This window comes from Pogoniulus pusillus, chromosome 17 (genome assembly GCF_015220805.1).
Source record: "Pogoniulus pusillus isolate bPogPus1 chromosome 17, bPogPus1.pri, whole genome shotgun sequence".
In the NCBI taxonomy this organism is placed as follows: Eukaryota; Metazoa; Chordata; class Aves; order Piciformes; family Lybiidae; genus Pogoniulus; species Pogoniulus pusillus.
In genome coordinates this window covers 2,796,333-2,814,406 of record NC_087280.1, presented here as the reverse complement: position 1 = coordinate 2,814,406, position 18,074 = coordinate 2,796,333, and the positions used below count along the sequence as shown (strand labels likewise).

Below are 18,074 nucleotides of genomic sequence, written 5' to 3'. Positions count from 1 at the left end.
CATGGGCCAGTCCCAATGAACGTGAGCTGATGAGAGCTGGGTGCTGCATGACCTAGCCCAGGATGTAGAGGTGGGAAGCAGCATCCTCAGAGAAGCTCCTGCTGAAAGCTGTTAACCTCCACTAAGTTCTTTGTGCTTTTGAGCTTTGAAAAGCATCAAATCAAAGCAGCAAAGAAATGCTTGAAAGAGCAGGGAGCAGCCTCCTTTGTAGCCTTCCTCCACTGATGAAGGGTCCAGCAGCAGCTGCAAACGTGGTGCCCATCCCAGCAGGAGCCAGGCAGGACAGAGGAGCATCTCCCTCCCTCCAGCTACCCAGAGCTGAGGCTGCTCAGGGCCAGGCCTGCCCCTCAGCATGGGACCGGCTGAGGATGTCCACCCTGGGCTTAGGAGAGAAGGAAAGCAGGAGCAAAGGGGGAGGGGAGGATCGCTGTGGGTTTGGCTTCTCGGCTGTCTCAAAAAGGCTGAGCCTTTCTGGCCCCTTCTCAGCAGCAGAGCTCGCTGGCACCCCCTTGTTGCACCTTCAAACACCAGCCAGAGGGCTTCATAAGCTCCTAGGAAGCACAGCTCCAGCCTCCAGCCTCTCCCTGGAGGCTCTGAGCATCCCTGCAGGGCTGTCTCTGCTGCCTTAGCCTCACCACTGTGGACAGGGTTAGCCAAGGCACTCAGACACCTCAAGACATCAATCCAGAGGGGTTTAGGTCCTGGGAAGCACAGTTCCAGCCTCCAGCCTCACACTGCAGGCTCTAAGCATCCCTGCAGGGCTGTCTCTGCTCCCTTAGCCTCACCACTGTAGACAGGGCTAGCCAAGGCACTCAGACACCTCAAGACATCAATCCAGAGGGTGCTGGAAGCTCTTAGGAGGCACAGCTCCAGCCTCCAGCCTCTCCCAGGAGGCTTTGAGCATCCCTGCAGGGCTGTCTCTGCTGCCTTAGCCTCACCAGTATGGACAGGACTAGCCAAGGCACTCAGACACCTCAAGGCATCAATCCAGAGGGTGTTAGGAGCTCCTAGGAAGCATAACTCCAGCCTTCAGCCTCTCCCTGGAGGCTTTGAGCATCCCTGCAGGGCTGTTTCTGCTGCCTTAGCTTCACCAATGTGGACAGGGCTTTCCAGGGTGAGCTTTTGGGCAGAGCTACCACTCAGGGTCCTGCTCTCCAGCACTGGCAATGGGTGGGTTTGAGCATCCTTTATCAACTTGGCTCAGAAAGAAAGTCCCTGCAGGGCTGCTGGTACCCATCAGAGATGTTCACAAGCAGATGCCTGAGGGAGAGGAGGAGAAGAGCAGGTCATGGGTGGAGTCGTGTGTCCTCCCCAGCCCACATCTCAGCCCCTCCCTTCATCCCTTGCTGTAGTTGACTCAATCCTCCCCTGAGGCAAATCATTTGGTGTCTTCTGTTGGATCCACTCCGGAGGTGAAGCCTCTCCCAGGTCCATGTGGTTAGTTCAGGGTGGGTTTCCTGGAAGCATCACCTCCACCTTGGCTTTCTGCCTTCCTTCCCCACATCCCTGTCCTAACAGCCCTGCAGATTTTTGCCTCTGCCCAGCTGGAGGTTTCCTGTTTCTCATCCAGAACTGGATGCAGGACTCCACCTGTGGCCTCATTTGGGCAGAGGAGAGGGAGAGGAGAACCTCCCTCAACCTGCTGGCCCTACTCATCTTTGCATGGGTGGTTTCCAGCTGAGCAGAAGTGGAACAGATCTGCTCTCTGAGGGCACTCAGAGTGGGGAGACACTGGAACAGGTTGCTCAGGCAAGTTGGGGATGTCCCCTCCCTGAAAGTGTTTTGAGGCCAGGTTGGACAGGGCCTGGTGGAAAGTGTCCCCTGCCCATGGGGGCAAAGGGGTCAGAACTGGATGACCTTTAGGACTCAAACCAATCTATGAGTCCACGAAACCAGAACCTGGCTGAGGAGGAGATAAGTGTGGTGGTTATCAGGGCACCTAAGTGGGCACATTGCCCACCCTGGCAGAGCTTCAGCTGCAAGCTACTGCATGGGGAAGCTTCCTGCTGATTCTTTCCACCCCAGCCATGTGGTTGGCCTGGCAAACATCACCTCCACAAAGCTCTGCCCAAAGAGGATGCTCCACCAACCACCCAAGCAGGGCAGCCCAGCACTGGGCATCCACCTGTGACCTGAATGCCCTTTGGGCAGCAGAAAGAGCTCCCTTTTGGTGGTGGTAGTGGTGGTGGTGGTGGGAACAGCATCATCTTGCCCACAATCTGCTTGGTTCCAAGGCCAAAAAGTGTGCTCAGCACTTCTGAAGGTACCCAGGGAGAGGCCATCCGTGACACATTGCCACCTACCGTCACAGTTCAACCCTAGGAGCAGAACCTCCCTTTCCTCCCGCTTCTGGATGGGTTTTTTTTCCCCGAGCTGGATCTCTCCTTTGAGCTGATTCCCTCCCCTCGGTGTAGCCCACCCAGACCAACCCCCCACCCCACGCACGGGCAGGCCTTTCCCGTGCTTTGCTAGGCTGATGCTCCTTCACCCTGAGTCTACTGATGGCTTCCTACAGGCTCCTGCAGCAACCAGCCCCAAACGTGACCCGCAGGGACGGCAGGAGGAGGTTTCACAGCCAGCCAGGACCGTCCTTAGCGAGCCCGTTCCAAGGAGGGGCAGACAGAGAGGGGGGAAACTGAGGCACAGCTCCTGCCCTGAGTAAGCGACCCCTACCCCCAGCACTGCCTCGCTTTCCCCGAGGGCTCTGGGCCCCCTCCATCCCCTCTGCCCACCTCGCAAAGGCTTTCCCGGCCCCTTTAAGCCCCCCCCCGCCCGGCAGAGGCTCGGCCCCTTTCTCTGACACAGCAACCGCCGGAGAGAGCCGAAGCGGGGAGCCGCGGGCAGCGGGGAGGCTGCGGCCGGGGCCGGGGGTCGGTCGGTGCCCGGGGGGGGGGGTGGGGTGGGGGGGCGGGCCGGGCTCCCACCGCCGCTCCGCCCGCCCCATGGCTCTGCCCGGGGCGCCGGGCGCCGCCCGCCCCGCTCCGCCCGCCCGGTGCCCGAGGAACCGCCGGCCCTGAACCGGCAGCGCTGCCGCCGGTCGGTCCCGGGGGCAACTGGGGTGGGGAAGGGAGCTGGGGGCTGGGAAGGGAGGATGCGGAGGCAGTGGGGAGAGAGGGAAGGGGAGTGGGAGGGTGGGTGAGGGGATGAGGGTAATGGGGATGCGGGGATGCGGGGATGGAGGATGCGGGTAGCGGGGAGAGAGGATGAAAGATGCCGGTACCGGGGATGGAAGGGTGAGAACAGCGAGGATGGAGGCTGCGGGTACCGGGACTAGAGGCTGCGGGTAGCGGGGATGGAGGATGAGGGAAGAGAGGATGAAAGATGCGGGTACCGGGCACGGAAGGGTGAGAACAGCGAGGATGAAGGCTGCGGGTAGCGAGACGGAAGATGCGGGTACCGCCGTCCTCCATCCCTGGTGCCCCAGAGGATGCGAGTACCAAGGATGAAGGATGCGGGTGTCGGGGATGAAGGATGCGAGCAGCGGGGATGGAGGATGCGGGTACCGGGACTAGAGGATGCGGGTACTGGGGATGAAGATGCGAGCATGCCTGGACCCCCCCCCCCCCCACCACCACCTTCCCTGTGCACACCCCCGAGATGGGGGGATGCGCCCCCCTCCCATCCCGCACCACCCCCGCCCGTGCTGTTCTCCCCCCGCATCCTCACACACACAATCCCCCTCCCCCCCCCCCCGGCCACGGAATGAAGGGGGGCGGAAGGGGGGGGGGGGCATTTGAGGGCAAGGTTGGGTTCCTCTCCTCCTTCCTTGTCTTGAACCCCGGAGGACGATGGCGGTGGGATAGTCCCTGCGGGGGGGGGGGAAGGTTGCCTGACCCCCTCCCCCCATCCCCCAAAGCGAAGGAGTCCCCTGGGACATGCTCCCCCCCCCTGCCCCCAGCCAGGGAGGGCTGTCACCTCTGGTAACATCTCACCCCTTCCAACAGCGACCGAAGGGAAGTGGCCCCCGGGCTCCTCTTGTGCCAAGCAAAAGCCCTGAGGGAGGAGGAAGAAGAGAAGGAGGAGGAAGAAGAGAAGAAGGAGGAGGAGGAGGGGGAGGAAGGAAGAAAAGGAGGAAAAAAAAAAACAACCCAAGCCAGGAGAAGGAAGAGCTTGGGCTGGAGCCAAGGCAGACCTGGATCGGACGGTAAGTCGCTGAGCTGCACGGCTGTCTGTCTGTCTGTCTGTCTGTCTGTCTGTCTGCCTATCCATCCATCTGGCTCAGCGACTCCCCCGCCCAACGCTGTGCCCGGTCTGCAGGTCTCCAGCTGGGGAAGGCAACAGGAGGGGTGCCAGGTTCCATCCTTCCCCCTCAAACAGGAGGGTGGGGGTGTGGGGGGGGGGGGCTGCTATGGGGCTAGCTGGGGGCTTGTCCTCATTCCCCGGGCTGAGATCGAGACAAGGTGGGAGCGGGCAGGACCCCCCCAGCCCAGCAGCTTTCGGGCTCCTGAAGGGATGGCTTCTGCAAGTCTGTCTGTCTGGCCTTGCAGGAGGGGACGCTGGACTCCCTCAGGACACCTGTGCCCAGCCAGGAGACCACCCCCGCCACCCCCCCACCCCCCCAGTGCTGGAGACTCTGGAGCGAGGAGAACCTGACCCTGCCGACGGGGAGCAGCACTGCCCAGCGAGGTCGGGGGAGGGCGAGCATCCTCCTCCCTGGAACCGGGGAGCAGAAGAGTCGTCAGCCTCTGGATTCCCTCTTCCCGGGACATCAGACACGCTCTTCCCCTTCTCCCTCCTCCTCCTCCTCCTCCTCCTCCTCCTCCTCCTCCTCCTCCTCCTCCTCCTTCTCCTCCTCCTCCTCCTCCTCCTCCTCCTCCTCCTCCTCCTCCTCCTCCTCCTCCTCCTCTCCCAGCTCCTCCGCAGCAGGCAGGGACATCCCTGCCGGGCTCGGCAGCTCTCTCCCTCCTCTTCTCACTCCATCACCTCCCCGCATCCCGCCGGGACCGTGGGTTTAGCTCCGTCCTACTACAGCATTCCCACCTCTGCATGGTGCATCCCGAACCTTCTGACCGCTCCGAATCGGAGCCCTCCGACCTCGCAGGGAGGCGAGAGTGCGGCTGGGACTTTCTTGGAGGCAGGGCAACGTTAAGATGTTGAAAGGTCCCCGGCCGAGAGGGGCTGCGTGGACGCCAGGCCACCCGGCTAGAGGGGAGCAGGATGGACAGAGCCGTTGGGGCCGGGAATCGAGGCCGGTAGGGAAGGATGGACTCCCAGACCTGCCAGGACAGGCAGCCCAGTGACCACCCCAGCAGCAGCAGCAGCAGCAACAGCAGCAGCAGCAGCAGCAGCAGCAGCAGCAATTGTAGCAGCAGCAAAAGCAATTGTGAAAGGGAAAGGATCCGGAGTCGGATGAAAATGGTGATCGGGCAACTGGAAGGCATCTTACAGGAGCTCAAGGAGGTGGCCAAGGAGCTCCGGGAGGTAGGAAAACCCTGGAGGGGGTAGGGGGTGAGGGGGTGATGGCATCCCCGTCCCTGCACGGCTCAAATGGGTGGCTTGGCACTGCCCTCTCTGCCCGTGCCCAGCTCAGCACTCGCAGCCCACCAGCCCCAGGGGGAACCTGAGGTGGCACAGCCTGGCTGATGGGGGGGGGGGGGGGGGGGTAGGGAAAGGAAGGAAGGAAGGAAGGAAGGAAGGAAGGAAGGAAGGAAGGAAGGAAGGAAGGAAGGAAGGAAGGAAGGAAGGAAGGAAGGAAGGAAGGAAGGAAGGAAGGAAGGGGGAGGGGATAGAGAGAGAACGAAATGAGATGCGGGTTGCAAAATCGCTCTTGACCTTGACACGGAGGTTTGCTCGGGGTCAGGGGACCCTGCTGAAGGTGCTGGGGGAAGGTGGGGGGTGAGGAGGTGGCAAGAGAGCACCCTAAGGTCACAGCGGGACTGGGGGAGCTGTTGGCACCGTGCCACAGGCAGCTCTGCTCTGCCTCGTAGCGGCGAGGACCTGCGCGGGGGGGGGGGGGTAAAGGTGGGGGTGGGGGGAATGGGTGGTTGAGGGATGTTTTCCCAACCCCCTTTTTGGAGCAGGGATGTGGATGGAGAGGGGAGAGTGGATCCCTTTGGCACTGCAGAGAGCAATGAAAACGTAGCATCAGACCTGAGCGAGATGAGGAGGGGGGGGGGGGGGGGGCAAAGCCTTAGGGGCTGTCCCTCTAACCTGGCTGGCGGGGGGGGCTCATTGCTCCAGCAGAACCCCCTCACACTATGCATATCCACAGCCCCAAAGTGTGCTTAGGAGTTTCCTGCCGGCGCTGCAGAGCTGCTGGGGTTGGGAATTCAGCACCACCACCACCGTAGCTCAAATATTTGGGCCACTCATCCCCCGGGGTGGAGGGGAATGGGGTGGGGGTGGGCTGGATAATTTAGGGGCACCTCTGCAGAGGATGCCAAGGTTGGGTAAGCCTCTGTGGCAGGAAGGTCTTTGCATCCTTGCATCCTTCAGGCAAGTTTGGGGAGAGATATGTATATATCTCTATCCCCAGAGCAGTGCAAAAGCTCTGGGAGAGGCAGAAATGGGTGGGGGACTGCCACAGAGCATCCCCCTCCCAGGCTGGTGACATTTGGGTGTCACCAAGAGAGTGCTGATCAAGGTGGACCGATGTCATCCTCGGTGCAGAGACAGCTCCGGTCAGGGAGGTGACATCTTCCAGCCTGAAGCATCCACTGGGATGCAGTGGCCTGGTCTGGGGTGGCTCTGTGTGGTCCAGGAGGGTTTAGGAAGGTCATCCCGCTGGGAAAACTGGATCTGGGGAAGGGGTAGGGGGGGAAGGGCCATGCTACATCCCACCACAGGGAGGTCATCCCACTAGGAAAACTGGCTCTGGGGAGAGGGGGGGAAGGGGGATGCTGCATCCTAGCACACAACCCCCACTGGGTCTCTGTGAGGGCTCGACCTGGCCTTGGAATCCATGGGGATTTTCCTTTCCTGATCCCTTCCTGCAGCATAGAGCAAACCTGGGCACCCAAAGCAAAAAGTCCACCCCCTCTCTGATGCCTGCAGCACCAAGAGGGGAGCCCCAAAGCAAAAAGTCCAATCCCTCTCTGATGCCTGCAGCACCAAGAGGGGAGCCCCAAAGCAAAGAGTCCAACCCCTCTCTGGTACCTGCAGCACCAACAGGGGAGCCCCAAAGCCAAAAGCCCAAACCCCCTCTGATGCCTGCAGCACCAAGAAGGGAGCCCCAAAGCAAAGAGTCCAATCCCCCTCTGATGCCTACAGCATCCAACAGGGGAGCCCCAAAGCAAGAAGTCCAACCCCTCTCTGATGCCTGCAGCATCCAACAGGGGAGCCCCAAAGCAAGAAGTCCAACCCCTCTCTGATACCTGCAGCACCAACAGGGGAGCCCCAAAGCAAAAAGTCCAACCCCTCTCTGATGCCTGCAGCACCAACAGGGGACCCCCAAAGCAAAGAGTCCAACCCCTCTCTGATGCCTGCAGCACCAAGAGGGGACCCCCAAAGCAAGAAGTCCAACCCCTCTCTGATGCCTGCAGCACCAAGAGGGGACCCCCAAAGCAAGAAGTCCAACCCCTCTCTGATGCCTGCAGCACCAAGAGGGGAGCCCCAAAGCAGAAAGTCCAACCCCTCTCTGATGCCTGCAGCACCAACAGGGGAACCCCAAAGCAAAGAGTCCAACCCCTCTCTGATGCCTGCAGCACCCAAGAGGGAAGCCCCAAAGCAAAGAGTCCAACCCCTCTCTGATGCCTGCAGCACCAAGAGGGGAGCCCCAAAGCATAAAGTCCAAACCCCCTCTGATGCCTGCAGCACCCAACAGGGGAGCCCCAAAGCCAAAAGCCCAACCTCTCTCTGATGCCTGCAGCACCAAGAGGGGAGCCCCAAAGCAAAGAGTCCAACCCCTCTCTGATGCTTGCAGCACCAAGAGGGGAGCCCCAAAGCAAAGAGTCCAATCCCCCTCTGATGCCTGCAGCATACAACAGGGGAGCCCCAAAGCAAGAAGTCCAATCCCTCTGATGCCTGCAGCACCAAGAAGGGAGCCCCAAAGCAAAGAGTCCAACCCCTCTCTGATGCCTGCAGCATCCAACAGGGGACCCCCAAAGCAAGAAGTCCAATCCCCCTCTGATACCTGCAGCACCAAGAGGGGAGCCCCAAAGCAAGAAGTCCAATCCCCCTCTGATACCTGCAGCACCAAGAGGGGAGCCCCAAAGCAAGAAGTCCAATCCCCCTCTGATACCTGCAGCACCAAGAGGGGAGCCCCAAAGCCAAAAGCCCACCCCCCCCCCCCCCTGATACCTGCAGCACCAAGAGGGGAGCCCCAAAGCAAGAAGTCCAATCCCCCTCTGATACCTGCAGCACCAAGAGGGGAGCCCCAAAGCAAGAAGTCCAATCCCCCTCTGATACCTGCAGCACCAAGAGGGGAGCCCCAAAGCAAAGAGTCCAATCCCCCTCTGATACCTGCAGCACCAAGAGGGGAGCCCCAAAGCAAAGAGTCCAACCCCTCTCTGATGCCTGCAGCATCAAGACACCAAGAGAGGAGCCCCAAAGCAAAGAGTCCAACCCCTCTCTGATGCCTGCAGCATCAAGACACCAAGAGGGGAGCCCCAAAGCAAGAAGTCCAACCCCTCTCTGATGCCTGCAGCACCAAGAGGGGAGCCCCAAACCCCTCCAATACATCACTGCTTAATTAAGGATGCTTGTAACAGCATTAATTGGGAGGCAGAGCTCTCTTCTGTTTACCCCCCAGCTCACTTCATGCCCCTCCAGGAGCTTAAAGAGGCTTTCAAAGTGATGGCAGCTGTGGAGCCCATTGATGTGAGGCCAGCTGAGACCACCAGGAGCATACTACCTCCTGCTCACAGGCTCACAGGATGTTAGGGGTTGGAAGAGACCCAAGAATCCACCCCCACCCCCCCCCTCATCCCTGCCAGAGCAGGACCACACAATCTAGGTGGACCTTCTCCTAGGCTATCCCTGTTCACTGGTGACTTTGGGCTCTGGACTGTGGGATGAGGTTGACCTTCTCCTGTGTTGTCCCTGCCCAGCATGGCTCCTGATCCCTGGACTCAGCTGGGACTGTAGGATGAGGTTGATCTTCTCCTAGGCTGTCCCTGCTTCAGCAGTGATGTTGAGCTCTGGACTGAACTGGGATCTTGGGATGAGGTGGACCTTCTCCTAGGCTATCCCTGCCCAACAGTGCTCCTGATCCCTGGACTCAGCTGGGACTGTGGGATGAGGTTGACCTTCTCCTGTGCTATCCCTGCCCAGCAATGCCTCTGATCCCTGGACTCAGCTGGCACTGTGGGATGAGGTTGACCTTCTCCTGTGCTATCCCTGCCCAACAATGCTCCTGATCCCTGGACTCAGCTGGCACTGTGGGATGAGGTGGACCTTCTCCTGTGCTATCCCTGCCCAGCAAGGCTCCTGATCCCTGGACTCAGCTGGGACTGTGGGATGAGGTGGACCTTCTCCTGTGCTATCCCTGCCCAGCAAGGCTCCTGATCCCTGGACTCAGCTGGCACTGTGGGATGAGGTTGACCTTCTCCTGTGCTATCCCTGCCCAGCAATGCTCCTGATCCCTGGACTCAGCTGGCACTGTGGGATGAGGCAGACTGTTGGGCTTGTGAGGGGAGGATTTGCTGGGGGCTCACCATCCCTGCTGGCACCAGAGCCTGGTTTAGGTCCCATCCCTGCTTCCCAGGAGCAGTTCCCACCTGAAGGAGGTCATTCCACACATCCCTTGGAGTCAGGGCTGCTGTCTGAGCAGATTCCTTCCCTCTCTCCCTGCTTCCTTCTTGTGTTTGATTATTCCCCAGTGCTCACAGCTGGGCTGGATGATGCACAGAGAAGGTGAGGGAGTAGAAAGGAGGCAGGAGGAAGGCAGGGATGGCACTTCCACAGAGCCCTGCCCTTCCATAACCCCTCTGCCAGCTCTGGCCTTGTTCTGTGATGCCACCAGGAAGGAGCTACCTCAGGAGAAGGGCAACCAAGCTGGTGGAGAATAGGGCTGAGAGATCTGGGGGTGCTTAGCCTGGAGAAGAGGAGGCTGAGGGGAGACCTCATTGCTCTCTACAACTCCCTGAAAGGAGGTTGCAGTGAAGTGAGGTTGGGCTCTTTTCCCTAGCACCAGGTGCTGGAATGAGAAAAAAGGGCCTCAAGTTGCACCAGGAGAGGTTTAGGTTGGAGAAGAGGAAAAGTTTCTTGGCTGCAAGAGTGGTCAAGGGTTGGAGGACCTCAGAGGGGCTCAAGCAACCTGTGACCATGGCACTTGGGGACATAGTTTGATGGCCATGGTGGGGTTGGGTTGACAGCTAGACTTGACCTTAGGGGCTTTTTTTTCCAGCTGAAACAGTTCTGTGATTCCAGGAGGTCCAAAACATCTCCACCTGAAGACTGAGCTCCTTCCCAGCCTCTGGGGTGTTAGTGCTGGGAGGCTCAGAAACCATCCATGGGATATATCCAGGGATATTCAGGGCCTTATGACAAAGGCATGGAGTGAGGGAATGAGTAGTGATGGCTTCAGAGTGGAAGGAGCTGGATTTGGATTAGGCATTAGGAGGAAATGAGGGAATGAGACACTGGAAGAGGTTGTCCAGAGAAGGTTGTGAGGAAGAAACTGGATTTGGATTAGGCATTAGGAGGAAATTCATCCTCACAAAGGCACTGAGACACTGGAAGAGGTTGTCCAGAGAAGGCTGTGGGCAAGAAGCTGGGTTTGGATTAGGCATTAGGAGGAAATTCATCCTCACAAAGAGACTGAGACACTGGAAGAGTTTGTCCAGAGAAGGCTGTGGACAAGAAGCTGAGTTTGGATTAGGCATTAGGAGGAAATTCATCCTCACAAAGGGGACTGAGACACTGGAAGAGGTTGTCCAGAGAGGGTTGTGGGGAAGAAGCTGGGTTTGGATTAGGCACTAGGATGAAATTCATCCCCACAAGGGACTGAGGCACTGGACCAGGTTGTCCAGAGAGGGTTTTGGAGTCTCCAAGCCTGAAAGTGTTCAAAATTCATCCCCACAAGGGACTGGGACACTGGAAGAGGTTGTCCAGAGAAGGCTGTGGGCAAGAAGCTGAGTTTGGATTAGGCATTAGGAGGAAATTCATCCTCACAAAGGGGACTGAGACACTGGAAGAGGTTGTCCAGAGAAGGTTGTGGGCAAGAAGCTGAGTTTGGATTAGGCACTAGGAGGAAATTCATCCCCACAAAGAGACTGTGACACTGGAACAGGTTGTCCAGAGTAGGTTTTGGAGTCTCCAAGCCTGAAAGTGTTCAAAATTCATCCCCACAAGGGACTGGGACACTGGAAGAGGTTGTCCAGAGAAGGCTGTGGACAAGAAGCTGGGTTTGGATTAGGCATTAGGAGGAAATTCATCCCCCCAAAGGGACTGAGACACTGGAACAGGTTGTCCAGAGAGGGTTTTGGAGTCTCCAAGCCTGCAAGTGTTCAAAATTCATCCCCACAAAGAGACTGAGACACTGGAAGAGGTTGTCCAGAGAAGGCTGTGGGCAAGAAGCTGAGTTTGGATTAGGCACTAGGAGGAAATTCATCCTCACAAAGGGACTGAGACACTGGAAGAGGTTGTCCAGAGAGGGTTTTGGAGTCTCCAAGCCTGAAAGTGTTCAAAATTCATCCCCACAAAGAGACTGAGACACTGGAAGAGGTTGTCCAAAGAAGGCTGTGGGCAAGAAGCTGGGTTTGGATTAGGCATTAGGAGGAAATTCATCCTCACAAAGGGGACTGAGACACTGGAAGAGGTTGTCCAGAGAGGGTTTTGGAGGCTCCAAGCCTGAAAGTGTTCAAAATTCATCCCCACAAAGGGGACTGAGACACTGGAAGAGGTTGTCCAGAGAAGGCTGTAGGCAAGAAGCTGAGTTTGGATTAGGCATTAGGAGGAAATTCATCCCCACAAAGAGACTGAGACACTGGAAGAGGTTGTCCAGAGAAGGCTGTGGACAAGAAGCTGGGTTTGGATTAGGCACTAGGATGAAATTCATCCCCACAAAGGGGACTGAGACACTGGAAGAGGTTGTCCAGAGAGGGTTCTGGAGGCTCCAAGCCTGAAAGTGTTCAAAACCAGGTGGAATGGAGCCTTGAGCAACCTGCTCTAGTAGGAGATGCCCTTGCCAGTGGCAGAGAGTTGGAGCTGGATGATCTTTAAGGTCCCTTCCAACCCATCCTAGGATAGAAACAGAAGCAAATATCCCTGCGGGTCACCCTGGGTGCAACCCTCCCCTCCCAAAACTCCCATGGGAAAGCTCCTATCAGCCCAGCAGCAGGATCCCAGCAGCCAGGGGAAGGCAGCACCGAAAGGCTTCTCCTGCAAGCCTTTGGCAGGGAGGAAAATCCTCCCTGCAGTCCCTGAGGCTAAAGAAGCCCTTTCAGAAGGCTCTAATCAATAGGTGATCAGCTGGGATGGCTTGGGGGGAGGGGAGGGAAGTCCACTTCTTTGCCAGGGCTTGGGGAATGTGAGGGATGGCTTTGAAGTGTGATCAAGCAAAGGATTCTGACATCCATGGCTTGCTCATTCCTGAGCAGCAGCTCCGGGGAAGAGAGAGGGCCCCCCCTGAACCCAGCTTTAGCTGGTGAGCTCCCATTAATCATTCAGCCCTCATGAAATATTTACTCCCCTTGCCTGAGCCAGGGAGTGGGATGGGGAGGTGTGGGAAGGTCCTTGCTCCTGCACTGCTTGGGCTCTTGGAGGCTCAGCAAGCTTTGAGGTGGATATTTTCTCCCTGTGGAGGAGGGGGATTGATGTTGGGGGGAGGGGGAGAATGTTGTCATTGACCTGGCCCTGAGCAAAGCCTTTGGCACTGTCCCACACCACATCCTGGTCCCCAGGCTGGTGACACAGGGCTCTGGTGGGTGCACCACTGGATGGGTACAGAACTGCCTTGGTGGCTGCACCCAGAGAGTGGCTGTCAATGGCTCCATGGCCAAGTGCAGGCCAGGGACAAGCAGAGCCCCTCAGGGATCAGTCCTGGCCCCAGGCTTGGTCAGCATCTCTGTGGGTGCCATGGGCAGAGGCACTGAGTGCAGCCTCAGCAAGTTTGCTGCCCACACCAAGCTGTGTGGTGCAGCAGCCAGGCTGGAGGGCAGGATCCATGCAGAGGGAGCTGGGCAGGCTGCAGAGGTGGGCACAAGCCAAGCTCAGGAGGTGCAACAAGAGCAAGGGCAAGGTCCTGCAGCTGGCTGGAGGCAATGGCAAGCAGCAATGCAGGCTGGGCAGTGCCAGGCTGGAGAGCAGCCCTGAGGAGAGGCACTTGGGGGTGCTGCTGGAGGAGAAGCTGCACAGGAGCCAGCAGTGAGCACTTGCAGCCCAGAAAGCCAAGCAGAGGCTGGGCTGCAGCAGCAGCAGTGTGGCCAGCAGGGCCAGGGAGGGGATTCTGCCCCTCTGCTCTGCTCTGCTGAGAGCCCACCTGGAGTGCTGCATCCAGCTCTGGAGCCCCTGGGCCAAGAGGGCTGTGGAGATGCTGGAGAGTGTCCAGAGCAGGGCCAGGAGGATGCTGAGAGGCTGCAGCAGCTCTGCTGTGAGCACAGCCTGAAAGAGTTGGGGCTGTGCAGGCTGGAGCAGAGGAGGCTCCCAGGGGACCTTCTGGTGGCCTTGCAGGGTCTGCAGGGGGCTCCAAAAAAGCTGGGGAGGGACTTTGGAGGCTGTGAAGGAGTGTCAGGAGTGGGGGGAATGGAGCAAAGCTGGAGGTGGGGAGAGTGAGGCTGGAGGGGAGGAGGAAGTTGTTGAGCAGGAGAGTGGTGAGAGGCTGGAATGGGTTGCCCAGGGAGGGGGTTGAGGCCCCATGGCTGGAGGTGTTTGAGGCCAGGCTGGCTGAGGCTGTGGTCAGGCTGTTCTAGGGTAGGGTGTCCCTGGGCATGGCAGGGAGGTTGGCACTGCCTGCTCCTTGTGCTCCCTTCCAACCCTGCCTGATTCTGTGATTCCATGAGTGGTAGGAACTGGGGTTTGAAGTGGGAATGAGCTCAGCACATCCTGCTCAGAGCCCACTGGGGCCGTGGGACCATCCCTCTGCTCCAAGCTCTCTGTCTGGCCATTGAAGTCTCATCCCCTGCAGATGAGAGCTGAGCACCCCTGGGCACCCAGCTCCTACCTTCAGGGCACTTAGGCACAGCAGAATGAGGCTTCTTGGGATCACCATGCACGAGGTCAAGGGGAAATGGTTTTGCTCCCTCTTTTGCCACTGCCAGGTACCTCTGCTTTGGCCAGGGCTGCTCTGCTGGCACCAACAAGGTGAATCCTAGAACCAAGCAAATTGGAAGAGAGCTCCAAGCTCAGCCAGCTCAACCTAGCACCCAGCCCTGGCCAAGCAGAGAATCAAGCAGGTTGGAAGAGAGCTCCAAGCTCACCCAGCCCAACCTAGCACCCAGCCCTGCCCAACCAACCAGTCCATGGCACTAAGTGCCCCAGCCAGGCTTGGCTGCAACACCTCCAGCCACAGCCACTCCACCACCTCCCTGGGCAGCCCATTCCAATGCCAATCACTCTCTCTGCCAGCAACTTCCTCCTCACATCTTCCCTTCTTGGTCACCCCTGTGGACCCTCCAGCACATGCTAAGGATACCCCAACCCTCCCTGCCTGTTTGTAAGGGGAGAGAACCACCCCCCAGCTCTCCAAGTGCCAGGGGGTGACACCATCACCATGGTGTCACTGCTGGATGCCAGGCAGTGGGGCTGGGACCTGATCCATCACCTTCCCCTGAGCTCTATCTGGCAGCACCCATGGCCTCAGCTGAAAGAGCTTTGACAACCTGCCTCAGGAAGGAGAGAAGTGGAGGGGGGGGGAGGAAAACCCCAAATCCTACTTTACATTTAAATCCTCTGTGAGCACCAAGTGTCACAGAGGTATTTAACACCTCCCCCACCACACACACACACACACCCTGGTTAAAATAGAAAGAGCTCCTAAAAATAGTCCCCCAGAAGGAGCCAGGGCTGATGTGGGGCTGCAACTGATGGCATTGACCTGCAGCTGGCTGGAGGCAATGGCAAGCAGCAATCCAGGCTGGGCAGTGCCAGCCTGGAGAGCAGCCCTGAGGAGAGGCACTTGGGGGTGCTGCTGGAGGAGAAGCTGCACAGGAGCCAGCAGTGAGCACTTGCAGCCCAGAAAGCCAAGCAGAGGCTGGGCTGCAGCAGCAGCAGTGTGGCCAGCAGGGCCAGGGAGGGGATTCTGCCCCTCTGCTCTGCTCTGCTGAGAGCCCACCTGGAGTGCTGCATCCAGCTCTGGAGCCCCTGGGCCAAGAGGGCTGTGGAGATGCTGGAGAGTGTCCAGAGCAGGGCCAGGAGGATGCTGAGAGGCTGCAGCAGCTCTGCTGTGAGCACAGCCTGAAAGAGTTGGGGCTGTGCAGGCTGGAGCAGAGGAGGCTCCCAGGGGACCTTCTGGTGGCCTTGCAGGGTCTGAAGGGGGCTCCAAAAAAGCTGGGGAGGGACTTTTGAGGCTGTGAGGGAGTGTCAGGAGTGGGGGGAATGGAGCAAAGGTGGAGGTGGGGAGAGTGAGGCTGGAGGGGAGGAGGAAGTTGTTGAGCAGGAGAGTGGTGAGAGGCTGGAATGGGTTGCCCAGGGAGGGGGTTGAGGCCCCATGGCTGGAGGTGTTTGAGGCCAGGCTGGCTGAGGCTGTGGTCAGGCTGCTCTAGGGTAGGGTGTCCCTGGGCATGGCAGGGGGGTTGGCACTGCCTGCTCCTTGTGCTCCCTTCCACCCCTGCCTGGTTCTATGGCCCCATGATTCTGTGACTCTATGCTTCTATCTTCCACCCCCTGCCTCAGTTTCCTCACCCTTAGATCTGCACTTTCCAGGGGGAGGAGGTTGTTGTTGGCAGCTCCTCATGGCTGAGTGTGAGGGGCTGAAGGGCCCCACAAGTTTGGACATGTGGTCACAGGGGACAAAGCAGACCCCACGGCTTGGGAAGGTCCCTCAAAGGTCATCTTGAGCAGGGCCACCTCCAACTAGATCAGGGCTGCTCAGGCCCACAACAGAGCCAGATCTTGAATGTCTCCAGAGTCAGATCACGTTGGGAAGGGCCATACTGGGCACCCAGGGGCACCCAAGTCTTCCCCATGGTTGCTGTGCCACTGCCTGAGCTTTAGTCCCTGCTGAGGCTCTCCTAAACCAACTCCACTTGTGCTGAGACCTCCCAACTCATCACACCGGCGGTGCCGGGGCTGAGGGGAGGGGGAAGGGGAGGAGATTTAGTTGTTATCACAGTATCATCAGGGCTGGAAGAGACCTCACAGATCATCAAGTCCAACCCTTTACCCCAGGGCTCAAGGCCAGACCATGGCACCAAGTGCCACGTCCAGTCCTGCCTTGAACAGCTCCAGGGACGGCGACTCCACCACCTCCCCGGGCAGCCCATTCCAGTAGCCAATCACTCTCCAATCCAATCACTCTATTAAGGAGCAAACCCAGGAGAGCCCTGCCCGCTGACTCCTCCTTGCCCATCTTCCTGTCCCTCTGTCCCCAGGTGGTGAGCCAGATCGACCGACTGACGTCCGACTTCGAGTTCGAGCTGGAGCCCGACGACTGGACCACGGCGACGGCCAGCAGCACCTCCAGCAGCGACAAGGGGGGAGGCGTCTTCGAGCTGGGGCCCCTCGATTTCCCCACCTCCGACATCCTCTCCGACAGCTGGGAATTCTGCTCCTTCTTGGATGCTTCCACCCCTTCCGACCCGGGCGACGCCGTCGAACCCCCGCGGGCTCAGCCTCCTCCCCCGCCGCTCCGCCAGCCCGATTACCGGCTGATGAACGGGGGCATCCCCATCACCAACGGGCCCAGGGGAGGAGGAACCCCGGATTCATCCAGCGAGGAAGCCTTCAGCACCACAACCACTCAAAAGCTCACCTCTCACCACCGCCCCGCCGGGACCCGGGAACGGGTCCGGTTCAGCGACAAGGTGCTCTACCACGCACTGTGCTGCGACGACGACCGGGACGGTGACAGCACAGCGTCGCCAGGGGATGATGGTGGTGGTGGTGGTGGTGGCTCCGAGGAGCCTACCCGTAAAGTGACGGCTGGACCACCTTCAAAGCATCCTTCTGCCAGCAGCAGCGGTAGCGGCGGGGGTGGTGGAGCCGCAGGGCGGCGGCTGACGAGGAACAGCAGCACGCAGACGGTGGCCGACAAAAGCACCCAGACGGTGCTGCCTTATGTGCCAGCCAAGCAGAGGCTGAAGAACAAGAACTGACACCCGAGCATCTCCTCCACACGGATTTGGGGGATGGGTGGGGTGGGAGAGGGTTGAGATCCCTGGGGATGGGGAGTAAAAGGGCAGGGTGGGGAGGGGGAGGGGACAGAGAGAGAAGAATTAATATATATATATATATATAAATAAATAAATATAAATATCTATATTTCAATAAATCCATACTCCTAATAAAAAAAAACAGCAACGTGCAAAAAGGTGGCAAAAGAGAAGAGAAATAGTCCCAAAATTCCCTACCCCCTGGCTTACTGAGCTCAGGGAATTTTCAGCTCTTCTTCTTGACTTGGGTTGGTTGAGATTTTCACCTCTTCTTCTTTACTTGGGTTGGTTAAGATTTTCACCTCTTCTTCTTTACTTGGGTTGGTTGAGGAGATTTTCACCTCTTCTTCTTTACTTGGGTTGGTTGAGATTTTCACCTCTTCTTCTTGACTTGGGTTGGTTGAGGGTTTGGGGTGTTTTTTTTTGGGGGGGGGGTTGGGTTTTTTGTTTGGTTTGGTCTTGGGGTGAGTTTTATTTGCTTGGTTAGTTTGGGTTTAGTGGTTTTGCTTTGGGTTGGGTTGGGTTTTATTTGCTTGGTTGGTTTGGGTTTAGTGGCTTTGGGTTGGGTTGGGTTGTATTTGCTTGGTTAGTTTGGGTTTAGTGGCTTTGGTTTGGGTTGAGTTTTATTTGCTTGGTGGGTTTGGGTTTAGTGGCTTTGGTTTGGGTTGAGTTTTATTTGCTTGGTGGGTTTGGGTTTAGTGGCTTTGGTTTGGGTTGAGTTTTATTTGCTTGGTGGGTTTGGGTTTAGTGGCTTTGGTTTGGGTTGGGTTTTATTTGCTTGGTTAGTTTGGGTTTAGTGGCTTTGGTTTGGGTTGGGTTTTATTTGCTTGGTTAGTTTGGGTTGAGTGGTTTTGCTTTGGTTCAATTTGGTTCAGTTTGGTTTAG

General features: G+C 58.2%; 2 protein-coding genes across 2 annotated transcripts; both read left to right on the top strand.

Moving 5' to 3' along the window:
* Positions 1-1,432: 1,432 nt before the first annotated feature.
* Positions 1,433-5,089, top strand: LOC135183234 (SKI family transcriptional corepressor 2-like). Its single transcript, XM_064158174.1, has 4 exons — positions 1,433-1,437; positions 2,806-3,036; positions 3,945-4,144; positions 4,488-5,089. Exons 1-4 carry the CDS (start codon positions 1,433-1,435, stop codon positions 5,087-5,089), a joined length of 1,038 nt encoding a protein of 345 aa, XP_064014244.1.
* Positions 4,813-17,168, top strand: INSYN1 (inhibitory synaptic factor 1). The gene is made up of 2 exons (XM_064157235.1): positions 4,813-5,421; positions 16,410-17,168. Exons 1-2 carry the CDS (start codon positions 5,203-5,205, stop codon positions 17,130-17,132), a joined length of 942 nt encoding a protein of 313 aa, XP_064013305.1. The 5' UTR covers positions 4,813-5,202; the 3' UTR covers positions 17,133-17,168.
* The last annotated feature ends 906 nt before the right edge of the window (positions 17,169-18,074 follow it).